At 42.6% G+C, this 18,357-nt stretch overlaps 1 protein-coding gene across 5 annotated transcripts in view; it reads left to right on the top strand.

Annotated features, from left to right (window-relative positions):
- The window catches only part of rerea (arginine-glutamic acid dipeptide (RE) repeats a), a 175,777-nt gene extending 160,127 nt beyond the window's left edge, over nt 1–15,650 (top strand). For 3 of the 5 annotated variants that reach the window (XM_053481779.1, XM_053481777.1, XM_053481781.1), the window contains 11 exons: nt 7,840–8,002; nt 8,224–8,316; nt 8,981–9,180; nt 9,289–9,450; nt 9,541–9,654; nt 9,872–11,253; nt 11,743–11,965; nt 12,055–12,751; nt 12,984–13,154; nt 13,302–13,470; nt 13,646–15,650. In XM_053481779.1, coding sequence (XP_053337754.1) covers nt 7,840–8,002; nt 8,224–8,316; nt 8,981–9,180; nt 9,289–9,450; nt 9,541–9,654; nt 9,872–11,253; nt 11,743–11,965; nt 12,055–12,751; nt 12,984–13,154; nt 13,302–13,470; nt 13,646–13,679 — 3,408 coding nt within the window. In that variant the 3' untranslated portion in view covers nt 13,680–15,650. The remainder of the gene's footprint in view (nt 1–7,839; nt 8,003–8,223; nt 8,317–8,980; nt 9,181–9,288; nt 9,451–9,540; nt 9,655–9,871; nt 11,254–11,742; nt 11,966–12,054; nt 12,752–12,983; nt 13,155–13,301; nt 13,471–13,645) is intronic. The other 2 variants (XM_053481780.1, XM_053481782.1) reach the window with 1 other exon arrangement.
- Nucleotides 15,651–18,357: the final 2,707 nt, after the last annotated feature.

Genomic DNA, 18,357 nt, shown 5'->3' with positions numbered 1-18,357 from the left:
GCTTTAAAAAAAAAAAAAAAAAAAACTTGTTTCTATTCGAGTTGCACACTGTTTATATTGAACGTATGATTGAAGGCTGTACCACATCTGACAGGTACATTTCACTGGGATTAGAACAGATTTAGACACGAGGTGTTGCTTCTGAGGAACGTGCTGTTGTTGAGGCAAGACGACGTCTACATTAAAGCCACCGATGTACATCATAGCTTATGAGTGTTGTCATGTCATTTTAACTAATTCACCAATTGACAGACATAATCCTGCACTCTCGAGTGTGATTTAGTAAGTGTAATCTGTTGAGTCTTCTTTATCAGCCTTCTCCATGCGTCACTTCACATATAATATCAAATCTAGTACACGCACTTAACGGCGTCTGAGGTCGTGTTTTTCGAAACATCTTATTTTTATTACCTCTTGCGCCCGTAGCACAGTTTGAGAGGAATCCAAGTTGGCTCTGACATAAACCGTTTGTCATTTAAAGGTCAGCTGTTTGCCTTCTTCGTCTCGCTGTCTTTCTGGATCCCGCGCAACACGAGCGAGTCCAAAACGCATGTTAGTCTATTGATTTAACAAGGGCGATTAGGTATTAAAGAAAATCCTGGGTACGAAAGGGACCAGTGCGGAGATGTCAAATTCAGAGCAAACAAATATTAACCAGGGGAGTGTTGACACAAGCAAATATATGTTTGACTAGAGTAGCAGTTCAGCCTCATGTTCAGATTCATGACTTTATTCTTGCTGTGTTTACTCACTCTGTGTAGTAATTAACGTTTGTTAATCATAGAATTAGTTGGGTTTTTATTTAAAGACCATTAACCAATTAAAGCTGTAGTAGAATTCTAAATAGATGACCCAAAATAAATCAACAGGAACAGCACCCAAAAAATAAAATAAATGATATATATATATAATTTTAAATGGTTGGTGTTCCTGTTGATTAACTTATGAGGACGAAGGCTGAAATAATAAGTCAGGTGGGTTTAATAGAGTGACTGGGACAAGTCACAGGGTTGTAAGGTTAGTTAATTATAGTCATTTGTGAAAAAGCTATTGCTGTCTTGCAGCTAAATCTTTTTTTTTTTTTTTTTTTTTTTTTTGCTTAAACAAGAACTAGCTTTTGTGGTGAAAGACAGTCCTTTGTGCCAGCCCCAATCAATGCCCTGAGGAAAGTTTGATTTATTTTCTCAGGAGTTCTTTTTCTTCACTGTTTCTCCCATCTTGTTTTTGTTCATAAGTAACCCATTAAATAAAAGGTTGTAAATATTTACTGGAAATTATGTTTAGTGCTCATCAAACCCTGAAACCCAAAAGTCCCTGCTATTTACTTGCATTTTTGTTTAACTCCTGCTTGTCGCATAACGATTATTTGCTAAATGCTGCCCTTCCCAGTGCAGTTGTTCAACAATTCACGGCTTGTACACAGCTTGTTAAAGTGCCGGGCCTACAGCCAGGACTACAGAGGGCGATACTGTGCAGCGCATCTGTCTCTGCCTCTCCCCTCAGCTCTTATTAGCTGGGTTTCTCATAAAGAGCTGGTGCCAAGAGTAAGCGCCCACTGCTGTGCAAACACACCAGGCCTGACTAGCTCTCAGGAATGCTTTATATGAAGGCAATAAAAGGGGGAGCTAGGGAAGTGGGTGTGTGTTGCCTGACTGTCGCTGTTCTTTTCACTGCCACCATTTCCTTCACTCAGATGACGACGTCATGGAATCATTTGTATACCAGTGCTGAAGATGTTCCTAAACATCCCCAACGTGCTTAGTCTACAGATAGCAAATTATTCCTTTTGCGTTTTGTTTTTCCAACACAACTCCTCCCATGAGGCCTTGTGGGAGAATCAAGTCTCGCTGCCACTGTTACTCAACTCTGCTTTTATCGATTCAGGTCTAAGTGATATCGGCATGCTTCTTTTCACCTTGCAGCGCGCCGTGTTATTACATTTACTAGATAATGATAATTGTATTGGAGTTGATTATTATTAATTAGCTAGATATGTCAAGTCAGTCTCTTCCTGCTTCAACTATTCCAAAAGGAAAAAATAGTACATTCGTTTAGGATTTAAACAGATTTCTCCAATCATCACTCAATCCCTCTTTAAGGTGTATCTCAGCCATTGATTGTATTTGCATTCCTGCTGGTCTGGAGACTGGGATCAGCCTAATGGTTCTGGTCAAATCCAAGGTAGTCAGAGAAGCAGAGAAAGGCTGTGGAAAGACGGAGCATTTTTTTTATCCAGTTAAAAAAAGTGGCATGAAGCAGCACACAGCCTCAGGATCTGCACTTCTCAGGATGACCAAAATGATTTTTATTGGTTCAACCTAGTAGCAGATGTGTGCCCTTGTGCGATCTGTATACACATCAAATTAAATTCATGGGAGCGTCATCTACTCGGCTGCCTCAGCCCCGGAGAACTTCATGTAATTACACACTAAGGATCGAGCGCTAATTTAAAAGGTTACACAACTGCTCCCACAGTTCGGAGCAGCTGTCTGTGACAAAATAGCGTGCTTGTTTTTGGTAAATGAGGTTGTTGTTTATGGAAAATGTCATTATACTGTAGATGTTCCACTTCTATCCAGCAGCCAGTCGTTTTACTACTCTTCACAGTTGAAGAACAAATGCTTGATTTCTGTATTGGCAGAAATTTCTTGATTGGCTGTAACTGGCTCTGGCTTGTTTAGTGCAGTTTTGTGAACAAAGCCGTGGCTATTCGTGTTGATCTTTGGGATTAGAGTGAACAGCCCCTGTCAAAAAAAAAAGTCGCATCATAGCTGTATATTTTCTTCCGTTGGCAAATCCGCTTACAGCTGGAGGAAAAACAATTGCTGATTCTTGCACATGTCCATCTTTGACCTGTTAAAGCAGAGCTTATATGTTTTATTCCAACCAAAACCAGGAGTTCACTAGCTAGCTTTTAATAAGCTTTCATTTAATTTTTTCAGAAATCAGAATAATTTTAAAAGTGGGTGTCCATTAGGAATAGTAATCACCAGATACAATATGATTACAATATCAAGGTGCTGATTCAGTTTGTACTAAGATTTCATAAGCATCGCAATTTAATAAATATTTAAAATATATTTTTCTGGTTTCGTTAAAATTCTAAAAAAAAAACCTTTGCTCCTACTACACAGAATGCTGTGCTGCTTACCAATGTTAGAAATATTAGAGCAAATAGTTTTGAGCATGCTACATGCAGGATTATAGAGGAACAGCAAGATTTTACCACCTAAATGCAAACATATAAAAATTTATTTGAAAAATATTGATTTTGGAGTTAGTTTGCTGATACAAGAACTCACGATATGTAGCTAAATCAAGTTTTCCCCCTTATCTCTCGTTCATTAAGCCGAACCAGGTTTACAGTGGGGTTCTTAGTTTTACTTTGTCAACCTTAAAACAAGGATAGATCAACACTTAACCTGCCTGCTGATGTTTCTACAAGAAAAACCTTCTTACCTTTTCACCAGTTGCACAAGTTAGTGATTACATTTACTGTCAGTAAATACCATTATTAATATTTAACTGCTCAAGTCTTGTAAATAATAAGATGAAATACAAAGCGAGTCTAAAATCGTAAATCTAAATCATTAAATATCCTGTTAACATAATTGGCAGACATTTTAGATACCTTCAAATAATTATTTCATTTAAAAAGCCATACTGATATAATGTTCATTAGAGACTATTAAGCTTTTTGTTCATATTAAATAGTAAAAGGGGTTCATCAACGCTCTAAACCAGACTGTGTAGTTTTATACAGAAACTCTGAGTCAAAATACTGTCTCACTCTTTCTGCCATCAAGGTTAGAATTACATTCCAGCTACTCCCCCCCCGCACCTCCTCTCTTCCTTCTTTTAGACGGGCAGCCTTTGCCCTGCATCGGGACAGGAAAGCGCAGTCCAAACTCGACTAATGGATGTTTACAGCTGCAGATTGACTGCTTGCACCCAATCACCACATGTTCTTTTTTAGCCTCCAACACATTTGGCTCGGGCGAGCGCGCTCTGGAGACATTTTCTGTGCGCAAGGTTGATTGTCCATTGTTATCTTCCATTTTCTCCCTCTTCTCACTCCCTTCGGCGCTCTTTCCCCCTCACTGCCCTCCCCTTGCATTTTCTCCTGCTCTCCTTTGCCTTGCTTTTGCCAGCTCCAGCCTTAACCGTTTGGCGCCCTGTCAAAGCAGGGGCCTTTTGTGGCTTCATCACAAATCTGCCAGGAAAAACAGAAACCATCTGTTCAAGCCTGGGCTTGAGCACGGATGAGTGTATAAATACAGGAGTTTAGCCTTCACTCTCATACTGCGCACGCATACACACACAGACACACTAGAAGGTCCAGTAAATGGCCCAATTTCCCCTAACAGTATGCCAGAGCTGTTTCTAAATCACAGTGAACAAGGCATGATCTCTTGGAAATTGCAGTTCACACACACACAGACACAAAACCAGCTCACAAACACCCACATCAACACTTATTTGGGGCAGAAATGAGATGGAAAAAAAATCCCTTAGTGCAGTGATAGGAGGTTAAGCCTCTTCCTTGTCAGATAATCCACCCCGCAGAAATATCCTGCAGATGGAAGCTTTCTGAAACAGCCTATAATTCAGCGCTTAAGTTATCAGGATTCCAGGATTTTTTGTTCACCAGCATGTACCCGTGTTTTTACTGCTAACAAGTATTAGAGGCGACATAAACCAAAAATGCAAGTGGTTAAGTTATTGCTATGTATGTATGTGTTCGCGTATATATTTGTTATTACTAAACACACATTTTTTATATTTTAAAAATGCATATTTTGACCTCACTGTGACTATATATTTTTATATATTTTTAAGTATAAAATAATCATTCTAGTAACTAGTGTTGTAAATAGTACATGGATGTATATGTAAAAAGAAATCTCATCAGTCAGTTTACTGCATCTAAAATTGAAGCTCTATTCACCAGAGTAAAGGGAGCAGAAACATTTTGTTTCCTCAAGCATAGCTTAAAATGTCTCCACACACTGTAGGACAGTTTGACATTTTGATGTTCGTGAAAGTGACTTCAAAAATGTAGGCGTGGGTCTGATGCAAGCCATTTTTCTTTCCCCTCCTGAGGGACTATCTTTTATTTTTGCATCACTGCACGGTATCTCCCTTCATAAAAGACTAATAACTGCTCCTGTTGCTCCTCCTACGATTCTGCATTGTGCTGGGAGGTTTTGTTTTCAGCTTTTCAGACTGTGCTAGAAAAGGATAGGCAAATGTAAAGAGGAAGGAAGATGACTAGAGCTGGGAAGTGTGGTCTAGCAAAGCTCTTCCCTTCAAATCATGTTTCCTCTCCCATGACTTGAAAGGCTGTAGGTCTCCATCGCCCAAGGAAATTTGTCATCACCGCATCCACTTAGAACATTTCATCAAGTCAGTTCAACCTCACCTCCGTGCGTCCAAATATTGCCCAAGCAGATCGTATTAGACACAGCATTATCACTACGCTTATGAATGTCTGCTCTCCAGCCGTTCTCGCTTGTTTTTATAGCCTGCGAACTAAATTACTTTTGAATGACCATAGTGATTTCTTTCCTAGCAACAGCACTGCCCTAGTTACTGAACTGAACATTCGGAGAATTTTATCCATGGCATTTTTTTATTTTATTTTTTTTACATAAAATTCTCTTTTTCATAAATCGGCCGACTTTTTCCCCTAATCTCCTTTTATAAGTCTGGGCTTCATCGCTTAAGTCTAGCTCCAGAAGGAAAAGAGGGGAGTAGTTGAATGTAGAGTGTGTTTTCCATAGCAAAGAAAAAAGCTTGCCCTCTGTCCTCCTGAGCAGTTTTGATCTGCACATTTCAATTAGATTTCACATCAGGAAGTCTGCCATCCCTTGGCCAGCACCTGCGCCCTGTTCATCCTTGCCAAAGCCTTACACTTTTCCAACACACACTCACACACCCCACACGCTTACACAGGCCATTATTTCCCACCAACATGATATCACAGCGAAATTACCCAAAGGAGAGTCCTGCTCTAATCGCATGTTGTAAAGGGTAATCGCGGGACGTTAACATGAACCTGTTTTCCGAAACAGTGAAAACAGGATTGGCATGAAAGTGCCTTTTCCTTCTTGTTTGTTTTGAAAGTGTTATGAGAGGCTAAGGTGGGTGGAAGGCTCAGAGTCAAAGTAGAGGATTTGTCACACTTGTGTTTCTCATTTGGCTATCGTCTCAACCACCCACAAGTAATTGATGTGATTGTGATAATTGATATTTCGCCTACTCATGTCCGCAAGCTTGCTCTGGAGGGGGGTGGGGGAGTAAGAGTGAGCTACGCTGCCTGTTCTGTTGTTAGTGCTTAAGCCAGAAGCATGTGGGAAACATTTGCGGGAAACATTTGCAGAAAACACACTCTGAGGAAGTCTTTACTTATAATACCAAATAGATAGAATTGTTTTTTTCATACATATTTTTATTACTACTATAATCACAAAAGACTAACACTGTTTTAGGCTTCTTTTCCAAGCATAAATAGCACAAGACTGAGCTCTCGGGTCCAGCATGGCAGCAGCCTGTGTACTGTTTATGCTTTTTTCATGATAGCATCCCCCTCATAATTTCAAAATCTAATTTAAAAATCTTAACAGCCAAGATTTTCTTCGTACCCTAACCTAAAGTGCTTTGCCCAAGCATTGCATGAAGAAAACTTTGACCGAGCATCAATTTAAATGATCTTCTAGAGTAATGAAAACTCGCTGGTCAAAAAAGTACAAATGCTAGTCACCAAGCTGTTGGAGATTTAAAGAGAGGAGCATTTTACCAATGACCAATTTGTGTCAAAAAAGAACAGCTGAACCGAAAATAGAAAGTCATCAGTGTACTTTAATGGCATCTAAATCCAATTCATGCTGAGTTTCCCAGACATGTCATACCCATTACCTGACCTCTTTCATCAAGCCTGCAAACCTCCATACGTTAAGGGGTTTTCAGCAAATTGAATAATTTTCTGTTGCCAAATGATTATGCACAAGGAAGTCAGAAAAGGTAGACAATGATATAAACCACCACAGGCGGAATGCCACATAATTGCTCCCTCCGTCTGGTCATACTTTCAGGGTGTGTGTATTATTTCGAAAGCCGTCGGAAAGCACCAGTTAATTTGTGCAGGCTGTCTTAGCAAAAGCTTCTTCTGATCCGTGATTGCATGTGTTAATGTTTCAGTAGGGTATTGATTTGCTGGCTGGCTTTTGTGCGCCGGATTTATACGCTCTGCTCCCTGGCAAGCGCACCCTGAATGTTTGATTAAAGTTCAATTGACTCTTCCAACGAAGGGACTCTGAGCCGTTTCACTCGCTATTTGTAGCGCCAAAGCTCTCCCCGACATGTTCTTTTGTTCCCATTCAAGCGCCTGCCACCCAGGCAGCCACCAATGTACTGATCCTAATATCCCAGCATTCAGCCAGCCTCACTGCCTAATCCTGGAACACAGACAGCCGCAGCATAACGCGCCAGGCTGCTATAAAACCCGGCATGGAGTCTCCCTCCCGGTATCCTTGTTCTCTTAATCGCTAGCTGACCTCAGCACTAAACCTTTCTCGTCAGCCACCCTCTGAAAATAAGCCTCTGTTTGTGTGCTGTTATCAGTTTGACATTTGAGGGCTTTTAGTACAAGCAAAGGGGGGAGCAAAAAAACGCAGTTAACAGCTTTGTTTATTTTGGACTAGTGGATCAGCATAAATTTGTTACCTCTTGATTTGTAACAGCAGTTCAGCAGTGGGTCATTTTGATAAGAATTATTTTATTTTTTTTTGAAAATGGCATTAACCAAACAGGATATTTTTCAATATTCTCTATTTGCAGGGAGAGTTGATAACTTTTTACTATTACTGGAAGAAAACCCCCGAGGCTGCTAGCTCCCGAGCCCACCGCAGACACCGAAGGCAGCCTGTCTTCCGTCGGATCAAGACCCGCACAGCGACCACGCCTGTCAACACTCCCTCCCGACCGCCTTCCAGCGAGTTCTGTAAGTGCTCTTCCTTCCCTAGAGACAGACAGCAGACATAGCTTAACAGGGCGTTTCAGTACAAAAATAAATTCACTGAGGCCCCTCTCCCCTATATCACGAGGAAAATTTATTCATGATTTTTCAGGCACAGAACCCAAATGGAATTGCATTGTGTAAAATGTAAATTCACAATTCTTGGGGTTTGGGCTTGTTGTTATAACTTTGGCTTTCTCCTACAGTGGACCTGAGCTCAGCCAGTGAAGATGACTTTGACAGCGAAGACAGTGAACAGGAACTGAAAGGCTACGCCTGTCGCCACTGTTTCACAACCAGTAAGAAAGTCCTCTTTTTACTATGCTAAATGTCCATTCCGAAGGTTAGACTGGTCTGGTGCGTTCTGATATTGTGCGAGGCAGGCTTGTGTATTTCACGTCCTTTTTGGATATTTTGTAACACATCATCTAACAAGATTCACATTAATACCTTGACATTCAGCTGACTGAAATATGAGCTTTTCACAGCCAGCAGTTAGTCAATCCCCAGGTGTACTGATCACAGTATTAGATTTTAGTAGTAACAAACAGAGACAGGTGGCGTTCCTACAACAGTGCTAGCATCACAGACGTGTCAGGCCCTTAATAATCCCCACAGCAGGTCTGTAATTACTCTCCGTTTGAGAGAGCCGTGCTACTCACCCGCGCTCTCTCCACTGGCAGATGGACCTTGGAGGATGTTGCTGCTAATTTCATCCTACCTGACAGTTACTCATTTGTTCTTTGCCTCATTAAACCCTCTGACTTGTTGGGTGCAGTTGGCACTCACAGTACTCCCATATGGTACGAACTACGAGCCTCGCCACGTAATGCAGCATGGCAAGCCTGAGTGTGAACGTTCAGATGTCTGTGATGTAAGAGTGTGAGTCAGGGCTGGTCCATGTTAACTCCTTCCCAGTCAATGAAATGCAGTGCTCATCTAGAGTCGGAAATGTGTTTGCAGCCTCCAAGGACTGGCACCACGGGGGCCGTGAGAATATCCTGCTGTGCACCGACTGCCGCATTCATTTCAAGAAGTACGGTGAGCTGCCCCCAATCGAGAAGCCTGTGGACCCGCCACCGTTTATGTTCAAACCCGTCAAAGAGGAAGAGGATGGGCTCGGCGGGAAGCATAGCATGAGGACTCGACGGAACCGTGGGCCGGTGAGTCTTGGTCATAGGGCAAACCGTACTTTAAGATATGGTTTTAGATTTGCTTACACTTTAGTACACTATGGTTGTGAAGTCATTTATGATTTTTTTTTAATTCAGATGTCGACGCTACGAAGTGGCCGAAAGAAGCAGACAGCCAGCCCTGATGGCAGAGCCTCACCAAACAATGAGGACCTACGCTCAAGTGGCCGTACGTCACCCAGCGCAGCCAGCACGTCCAGTACTGACAGCAAGATGGACTCTGTGAAAAAACCCAGCAAGGTATGGAATCATTTGCAGCTGGTACCATTACAAAATGTACATTTTTCTGTGCATAAAAGGAGCCTAAATGTTTATCTTCTATTACAACAGAAGATAAAGGAGGAGGCACCATCGCCTTTGAAGAGTGCTAAACGCCAGAGAGAAAAGGGATCCTCAGACACAGAGGAGCCTGAGAGGACCAGTGCTAAGAAGTCAAAAACTCAGGTAGGATTCCATTACAGGACTGCCTCATTGTGTTTAGCATTCACTAACACCTCACTATAATTCACTAAAGTTCGACCATACTTCATAATCAGGTTTAGTCACCTTTCTGAAATACAGACCTGGTACAAAGTAATCAGATAGTTGAAGTTAGAGTATGCTTTAGTTCTGTGAATGTTTTTTTTTTTTTTTTTTTACTTATTTATTTATTGTCTTACAGGAGTTGAATCGACCTGACTCACCCTCGGAATGTGAAGGAGAGGGCGAGGTAGAAAGTTCAGATGGCCGCAGTGTAAACGACGATGGCAGCGATCCTAAGGACATTGACCAGGACAACCGTAGCTCGTCTCCCAGCATTCCAAGCCCGCGTGACAACGAGAGTGACTCTGATTCTTCAGCGCAACAGCAGGTCCTCCAGGGCCAGCATCCTCCTGTAATACAATGTCAGGCGGGCACTTTGCCCCCTGCAGCGCCTTCCTCCACTGCCACAGCACCTCCACCCCCAACATCAAGTGCAGCGCCACTTCCTTCACCGTCCGTGCCCACCCCTCCCATTCCTCCACAGCAGATTGCTTCAGCAGGCCCACTTTCTCACATTCAGTCTGGAGCTGCACTTCATCCTCCAAGGTTGCCTTCTCCTCATTCGCCCTTACAGGCCATCCCTCAACCTCCTGTGCCCTCCCAGAGTGGCCCACAAGCTCTACAGCCTCAGCTGCATGGCCCCATGCCTCCAATGGGTCATCCTCTTCAGGCAGGGCCACACATGCCTCATCCTCATGCTTCCTTACCTCCACAGAATTTTCCTCTCGCACAGTCTCAGGTCCCCCCTTCCCCCCTGTCAGCTCAAGCACAGGCCGCCTCACTATCCCAGCAACAGCAGCAGCAGCCACCACCTCACACTCCTCCATCGCAGTCTTCATCTTCCCAAAGTGGCACTCAGCCTCCACGAGAGCAGCCCTTGCCTCCCGCACCCATGTCCATGCCTCATATAAAGCCTCCGCCCACTACGCCCATCCCCCAAATGCAAAACCCTCAGACACACAAACATCCGCCACACTTGTCTGCCCCACAGTTCCCCCAGAAGCCACCCAACCTTCCGCCTCTCCCTGCCCTGAAGCCCCTAAGTTCTCTTTCTACGCACCACCCGCCGTCTGCTCACCCGCCTCCATTACAACCCATGCCTCAGCCTCCGGCCGCTCAGCCTCCGGTGCTCACACAGTCTCAGAACCATGTGCCTCCTCCAGCTCCACCACTTCCCTCACCCTCCACCACTTCCTCACAACACTCTGCATCTTCGCAGCCACCTTTCCCTCCTCATCCCTTCATTCCAGGAGCCTCACCTTCTCTTCCACCCTCCTCTGTTCCTTCTTCTGTGGCAGGACCCCTGGCTGCACTGCAGCAGCCCCCCTCATCCATCTCCATGCCCCTACCCGCTTCCATCAGTGCGCCCTGCACAGTTCCCGCCACCCTGCCTACTGTGCAGATTAAAGAGGAACCTTTGGACGAGGCAGAGGAACCCGAGAGCCCGCCACCTCCACAGAGGAGTCCTTCTCCAGAGCCCACCGTCGTCAATACACCCAGTCATGCCAGCCAGTCTGCACGGTACAACACATTCTTATCTCTAATCTGGTACATCATGGTACCTATTTGACGATAAACACTGTTATCCAGGTTATGTAGTAATTGTTTTAAAAAGTTTGACTGGCCTTTCTTTGCCCGCTAATAGCTGACCCACCTTCATCATACAAACACAGGCATGACATTAATGCCTGTATTGTTAAATTGAACGGATGGGTCAGTACATCAGCATCACTTGTTCAGTCTGTTGTGCCGCACACGCACACTGCCAGTGAATAGCAATCAGACTGCTAATGCACCCAGGATGTAGCTCATTATGTCAGTGGCACTGAAGAGACTGATTTAGTTGCTTTACTCAAGAATAATGAGCTGACATGCCAGGGGTCATTTATTTGTCACAAAGTAATTGCACGTCAGCTGGTCACAGCCCCTCCACATAAATAGAGCTAGTTTTACTTAAATATTTGTGCATGTTGCATTAATCACATTTTTGTTCCTTTCCTGTTGATTCAGGTTTTATAAGTACCTCGACCGAGGCTACAACACGTGTGCAAGAACTGATTTCTACTTTACTCCACTGCCATCGTCCAAGCTGGCGAAGAAACGTGAGGAAGCACTGGAGAAAGCGAAGAGGGAAGCAGAGCAAAGAGCACGAGAGGAGAAAGAGAAAGAGCGGGAAAGGGAAAAAGAGAGGGAAAGAGAACGAGAACGAGAGAAAGAGGCAGAACGAGCTGCGGTACGTTTTACTGTTTTAGCCAGATCTTTGTTAAATAAATATTTGCTACGCCTTGTATGCCTAATGAGAATCTCTTTTGACTTTTACAGAAGGCATCCAGTTCTCACGAAGGCAGACTAGAGCCTCCAATGGCTGGGCCAGCTCACATGCGACCACCCTTCGATGCCACTCCAGCTACTATTGCTACTGTGCCACCCTATATCGGCCCTGACACGCCAGCCCTGCGCACACTAAGCGAGTACGCTCGACCCCATGTCATGTCACCCACTAACCGCAACCATCCATTCTTTATGCCGCTAAACCCAGCCGAGCCTTTGCTGGCATACCACATGCCGGGACTGTACAATGCCGACCCTGCGATGCGTGAGCGGGAGCTGAGAGAACGCGAAATCCGTGAGCGTGAGATTCGTGAAAGGGAACTAAGGATGAAGCCAGGTTTTGAGGTCAAACCGGCAGACCTTGACAACCTGCACCCCTCAGCCAACCCTATGGAGCACTTTGCCCGTCATGGCCCCATTGGATTACCCCACATGGCAGGCCACCCGTTCGCCTCTTTTCACCCAGGACTCAATCCTCTGGAGCGTGAGCGCTTGGCCCTGGCCAATCCTCAACTGCGGCCCGAGATGTCCTACCCAGAGCGTCTGGCTGCCGAACGCCTGCATGCTGAGAGGATAGCCAACGATCCAATCGCTCGCCTGCAAATGTTCAACGTGACGCCACACCATCACCAGCACTCGCACATCCACTCTCACCTCCACCTGCACCAGCAGGACCCATTGCACCAAGGTGAGGGAAATTATTATTATTATTTTTTAATCACATCAATCATTAAAATACATAATAATTACTTGCATGCTTGGTGTGTGAAATAGTGCATGCAGCAGCCGGCATGCTCAGTCTGTGTCTGATGACTCTGTGATTAAGATTGATATTTGAGTGTCGGCATGAAATTTTGTCTGTATTGTTGTATTATTGTGATGAATTTGTACCCTGACAATTTGCTGCTGACACGGAGTAGGTGGTGGTGAATGTCTTGTGTGTCCGCCAGGCTCCGGAGCCCATCCCCTTGTAGATCCCCTGGCCGCTGGACCCCACCTGACCCGCTTCCCGTACCCGCCTGGAGCCATCCCAAACCCGCTGCTTGGCCAGCCACCACACGAGCACGAGATGCTGCGGCACCCTGTATTCGGTACGTCTTCCACCACCAGGATCATATCACAAACCAAATTAGCTTGTACCATTCTCGCTCAGATAATTGTACTATGCTACTATACAACTGTCTCACTTAGACTTGGGACTTAACTTGTATACTTTGTTGCGTGTGTTCATGTTGCAGGTACTTCATACCCTAGAGATTTGCCTCCACCTATGTCAGCAGCTCACCAGCTACAGGCTATGCACGCTCAGTCTGCAGAGCTGCAAAGACTGGCAATGGAGCAGCAGTGGCTTCATGGGCACCACCACATGCATGGAGGCCCTCTGCCTGGGCAGGAGGACTACTACAGGTCAGTCACATGGGATAATTGGGTACTTGTATTATACCTCTCTCGAAAACTCATGTGATAACCATAACCATTTCCTGACTTTAATGTTTTGAATGAAAGTCAGTCCTTATTTATGTGGGCATTTTGTTGTAAGACATTTGTTTGACTGGTGGTGTTTGTCATCTCATCCCCACAGCCGGTTAAAGAAGGAGAGCGATAAGCAGCTGTGACCATTTAGAGGGATGTGACATCACAGAGGTCAGCAGGACACAGGAGGTCGCACCAGAACAGTCAGATAGGAATTTGCGGGCCCTTGGGACATTAAAAAAAAGAAAAAGTGACAAGGATAACCTGAAAACATTTTTTTGTTTTGTTGTCAGTTTTCTTTATGGACATTTTTTTTTAAAGACTTTTTTTTTTTGGTATATAGCGTTCAAGTAGTGACAACGTCCTCAAGACTGATTGTGACTTTCCTGCATGAACATCCTCTGCGAAGCTTCCCTGACATTTTTGTAGGTGCTAGAATACCAGACACTTTGTCACTGTGCTTATTCCAAAAAAAAAAAAATTACAAAAAAAAGGAGAAGTCAGGCCATTATATCTAAAAGTGCTATCTTAAATTCAATGTTTATTTTAATACATTGTAGGAGGTTTTTAATTTTAAGAAAAGCTGCAACATGGCATTTTTTGAGTCTGTAAATAGTATATATAAATATATATACATATGATTATTATAATTATTATTATTATTATTATTATTAGGTGTGGATTATGACTGATTTTCTTAGACCTCCAGTATAATAGTTCTGAAGCATCATCCCTTGTTTCAGAGGGGAATGAGATGGCATTATTTGAGTAGGTAGCCATGTCACATGGTTGCGGTCCATAAAACAGGGTCGCAGAGAAACGGCGGTACCAGATTTTTATCCACACACACCCGGAATAAAGGCTCAAGTTGAGCTGCTTTTCATCCTATAGACTGTCAGCCACAGATACACATTCAAACCCATCTATGACGTTATTACCATCTTCATTTTCTCCAAGTGTGATGGCTCCGAGGCTGTGCACGATGGATTACAAAAAATTGCACTGAAGAACGTCACAAAATTAAATGTTCAATTCTGATTGGTTTTAAATGAACGAGTGCATTTTAAAAAATTGTTAGTATTCTGCACCAAAGTAACGAAATTGTTTTTATAAAGCTAAATTTTTATGCAACATTCTAAACGTACTTCTTGATTCAAAGATCCAGTATGACGTAAATATTTTTCTTGGATGCTTTTAGTGATTTTAAACCAGTTGTTCAGTGCTTATAGCAGTGCAGCCCCCCACCTCCTCTACTCAAGTGACTTCTGCCTCCAGGTGTGAGGCTCCTCACTCAGTCAAACCTCACTGTGATACTCGAAAGACATGGTTCTCCATATAAGATGGATTCAAGAGCTTTGAACAAGAATATGCGTATTTTGTGTGTGCATGTTTGTAGTAGTGGAGAAGAACATGTTACCACTGCAGCTTCTCTCTGCATTCCTGACACTGCACTTCGTATGAGCTGTGATGGCCATCATCCACTGTTACATGCAGTATTTCACTCTTTTCATGTCTCACACAATCATGTTCATTTTACATTCATTTATGCTCTTAATGCCAGAAGGTATTTTTTTTTTATTTTAGAATTGGAAAAATACTTGATAATCAGTGCTGTAGAAGATATCAGCCTGGGGTTATTTTATCGGTTAAGAGCTGGGGGAAAAAACATCCAAAGCTTGCACAGAATCTTGTTTGTGTCAGCCGAAGCCCAAACCCCATCATCAAGCATTTTCTTTTTTCTTTTTTTCTGTCATCTACCTGTCTCTGTCTCTTCGATGTATACAACATTCTCATTTTGTTTTCAGCATTTCCTCTCTTTTTTGTCCAATTTTCTGTGTCTTAAAACCTTCGATGTTGAGTGTTGTCAATGGTTGAGCTTCTTGTTTCAAAGCGGCAATAGCAGAATGTAAATTCTGAGTGCTAAGATTTATATATACTGGTATCTTGAAGCTTATTGTATATATTAGTAGTCGCCATGGGATGACACAATGTAAACAAAAGTAGAAATAATTAAAAACAAAAATTGTGAGTCCTGTGTTCTGCCCATTTGAGTATTTTGTAATTTTTTTGAAAATTTTGTGAAATTAAAATAAAACTAAGTTACACCACATGGATACTTGATTTCTAGTTATCTTTCTTCTTTTGATACCACATGGCAAAAGTAAATGTTCATACTAACAAAATACCTGTTTTTTTTTCTTTCTCTATACGCTGCAGTGAATTTGGAAAAAATCTGAATGTTCAGTAGTATATTGTGAATAAGAGATTAATTTTCTGATAACTGGAACAGTTTTAAGGACATTTACAGTATAATTAAATCCAGGTAATTATACAGTATAAATAATCCGGATAATTAAAAAAGAGATTAGCCACTGAATTTAGTTTGAGTCTAGTGCATGAACTGCTTTTGTTTTTTTCTTTCTTTCTGGGTCATTAAGATACCACTGGGATGTCAAACACAGCAAAACGTGAGTCATAACAAAAAAAAGATACCGGGAGAGGTATGAAGGTTAATCAGGCAGGTCTGAAGGGCAAAAGCAGCCACAGCAGTAGCAGAAGTATGTCAGGATCAGCAGCGGGAGTGCACATACAGCACAGAGAGAAGAGTGTATTGGGTATGACCTTGTACTACAGTGATGTAAACAGGACAACGCTGTGAACATAATGCAAGCATGAACTCTGGCATCCATATCTGACGAGCGCCTTCGTTTTTCTTTTTTTCTTTTGATTAACCAGCCTCCAGCCACTGTCTGCACACACTTGATCTATAACTTGATCCATAACATCATGGGCATAAACGTTGCAAATAGCAACAGCAGTGTCTGAAATAAATCCTACTCTTTTGTTCATTTACCCCCTTATTAAGTGGTTAGGAAGCAAATTTAATAGACCCAAACATCCAGTTGCTGCTTTTTACGCATTAGAAAGACTACCTCTATCAGTGACAACTAGAAAAGAGAGCAACACAGAGGCTGAGATCTCAACCTGCCACTGAGTAACAACATGGGAGGTCTTATCAGCTCTGAGGGTTGCACTCCTGGTGTGACTGAAGCACGATCAGAGGGGAAGGCTGGGAGCTTCATTATCATGTTTCAGCAACATAAGACAGCAGCGCTGCGGTGGGTCTGCTCATTCGCCAAGATGGCTGTCAGGTTTGTCAGGTTTCTGGTCTCTGTATGAGCCACAGTTAAAGAGGTTTGTGGATGAAATGCCGGGATGTGCCACCTAAAGAAAAACATCCAATAAGGTGGGAATAACTCTAGAAGGTGTATGTTAAACAAGCTATTACTAAACCTCACAGCCAAAAAGAAACCTGCACTGATATATGGTGTTAAACCGCCTTTTGCTATTATTACGGTCATTTTGATGATCTCATGCAATGTCACAACATTTATTTCCATCTATAGTCGCATTAATCTCTCTCCAAGATCTTTTTCAATTAATGTGTAAAAATGATGTCTCATGCTCCCTGGATCTCTCTCAAAATTTGAGCCTGATGAATCCTGGCATTGTCATCTTTGAATAAGCATGTGCCATCAGAGAAGAAAAAAAAAATCCACTGATTGAAAGATCTGGCCATTCAGGTAGTTAGTTGACCTCATTTGGTTGGGCATATAATGTTTCCCTGAACAACAGAAGCAATCCCAGATCATAACACTATACCCACATAGGCTTGTACAGTACACACTAGGTATGACGGGTGCATCACTTGACCTGCCTCTCTTTCTACTCTGATGCATGCATCAATCTGGAACAGGGTAAATCTGGCCACATGATCCTCTTCAAATGCTCCAAAATCCATTCTTCATGCTCCCTAGCAAATTGAAGCCTTTTTTTTCTGATTATCTTCAAGTGATTTCCTAAGGCTACGCAGCTGTTTAGTCCCAATCCTGTGAGTTTCTCCTTACATTTTGTGCGTTTGTGGAAATTGCTCACTCGCGATGTTTTATCTGAACGTTTCTACCTCAAAGATGATGGTTCACCCACTATCATTCCAGGTTTTAATAATACATTTTACAACTCTTAACCCAATTTTAGTCATTTCAGCAATCTCCTTAGTTGTTTTCTTTGCTTCATGCAGGCCAATAAATTGACTCTTCTGAAACAGTGACATCTTTACCGCGACCACCGGATACGTCTTCTGACATGGTTGTTTAAGAAATAAAACGCCATTGACTGCATCAGTTAGGGATAAATAACTTGTTGCCAGCGGAACTATATTAATCACTGCTTTATTTATTCAATGGAAGGCTTTTGATAAAAACAATACATTAAAGAAATTAGAAAATGTTGGAATATAACTGCTGGTAAAGTCGAGTGACCAGTGTTTTGGTAGCTGGTATGAGATATTAAGCTGGATTTTGCATCAGGAGCATTAGTGTAATATTATATTCTGCATCAGTAGCATATTGTCTATGCTAAAAAAAAAAAGAATTGCAGGATTAAACTGCTGATAAACTAAAAACAAAGGGTGAGCACTGTATAAGATCAATCATATATGTTTAACACACGTGGAAAGTATATTATTGTTAGTAGTAGACATGTGAAACGAGTGTAGCATAGTGCACGTAGCTAATGAATTACCCCAGCCAAATCTGCACACTGGTTTAAACCTCTTGGCTAAACCTTTGTGTTCTCGTTATCTGGAGGTCAAACGCTGGATTCTGTTGAATCGGCTTTATCTGTCTATCAGCTAATGATATTGAATTCACAATAATAGTGCACTTTAAGATGTAGCCTAATATGATGTCACGTATAACTTTGAGTACATGTACCTTCCTAGACAACATGAAATGTTGCTTAGGTGTTAATTCCTGATAG

This window comes from Clarias gariepinus, chromosome 22, assembly GCF_024256425.1.
Source record: "Clarias gariepinus isolate MV-2021 ecotype Netherlands chromosome 22, CGAR_prim_01v2, whole genome shotgun sequence".
In the NCBI taxonomy this organism is placed as follows: Eukaryota; Metazoa; Chordata; class Actinopteri; order Siluriformes; family Clariidae; genus Clarias; species Clarias gariepinus.
The sequence above is the reverse complement of the archived record's forward strand: the minus strand, read 5'-3'. Positions and strand labels throughout refer to the sequence as shown.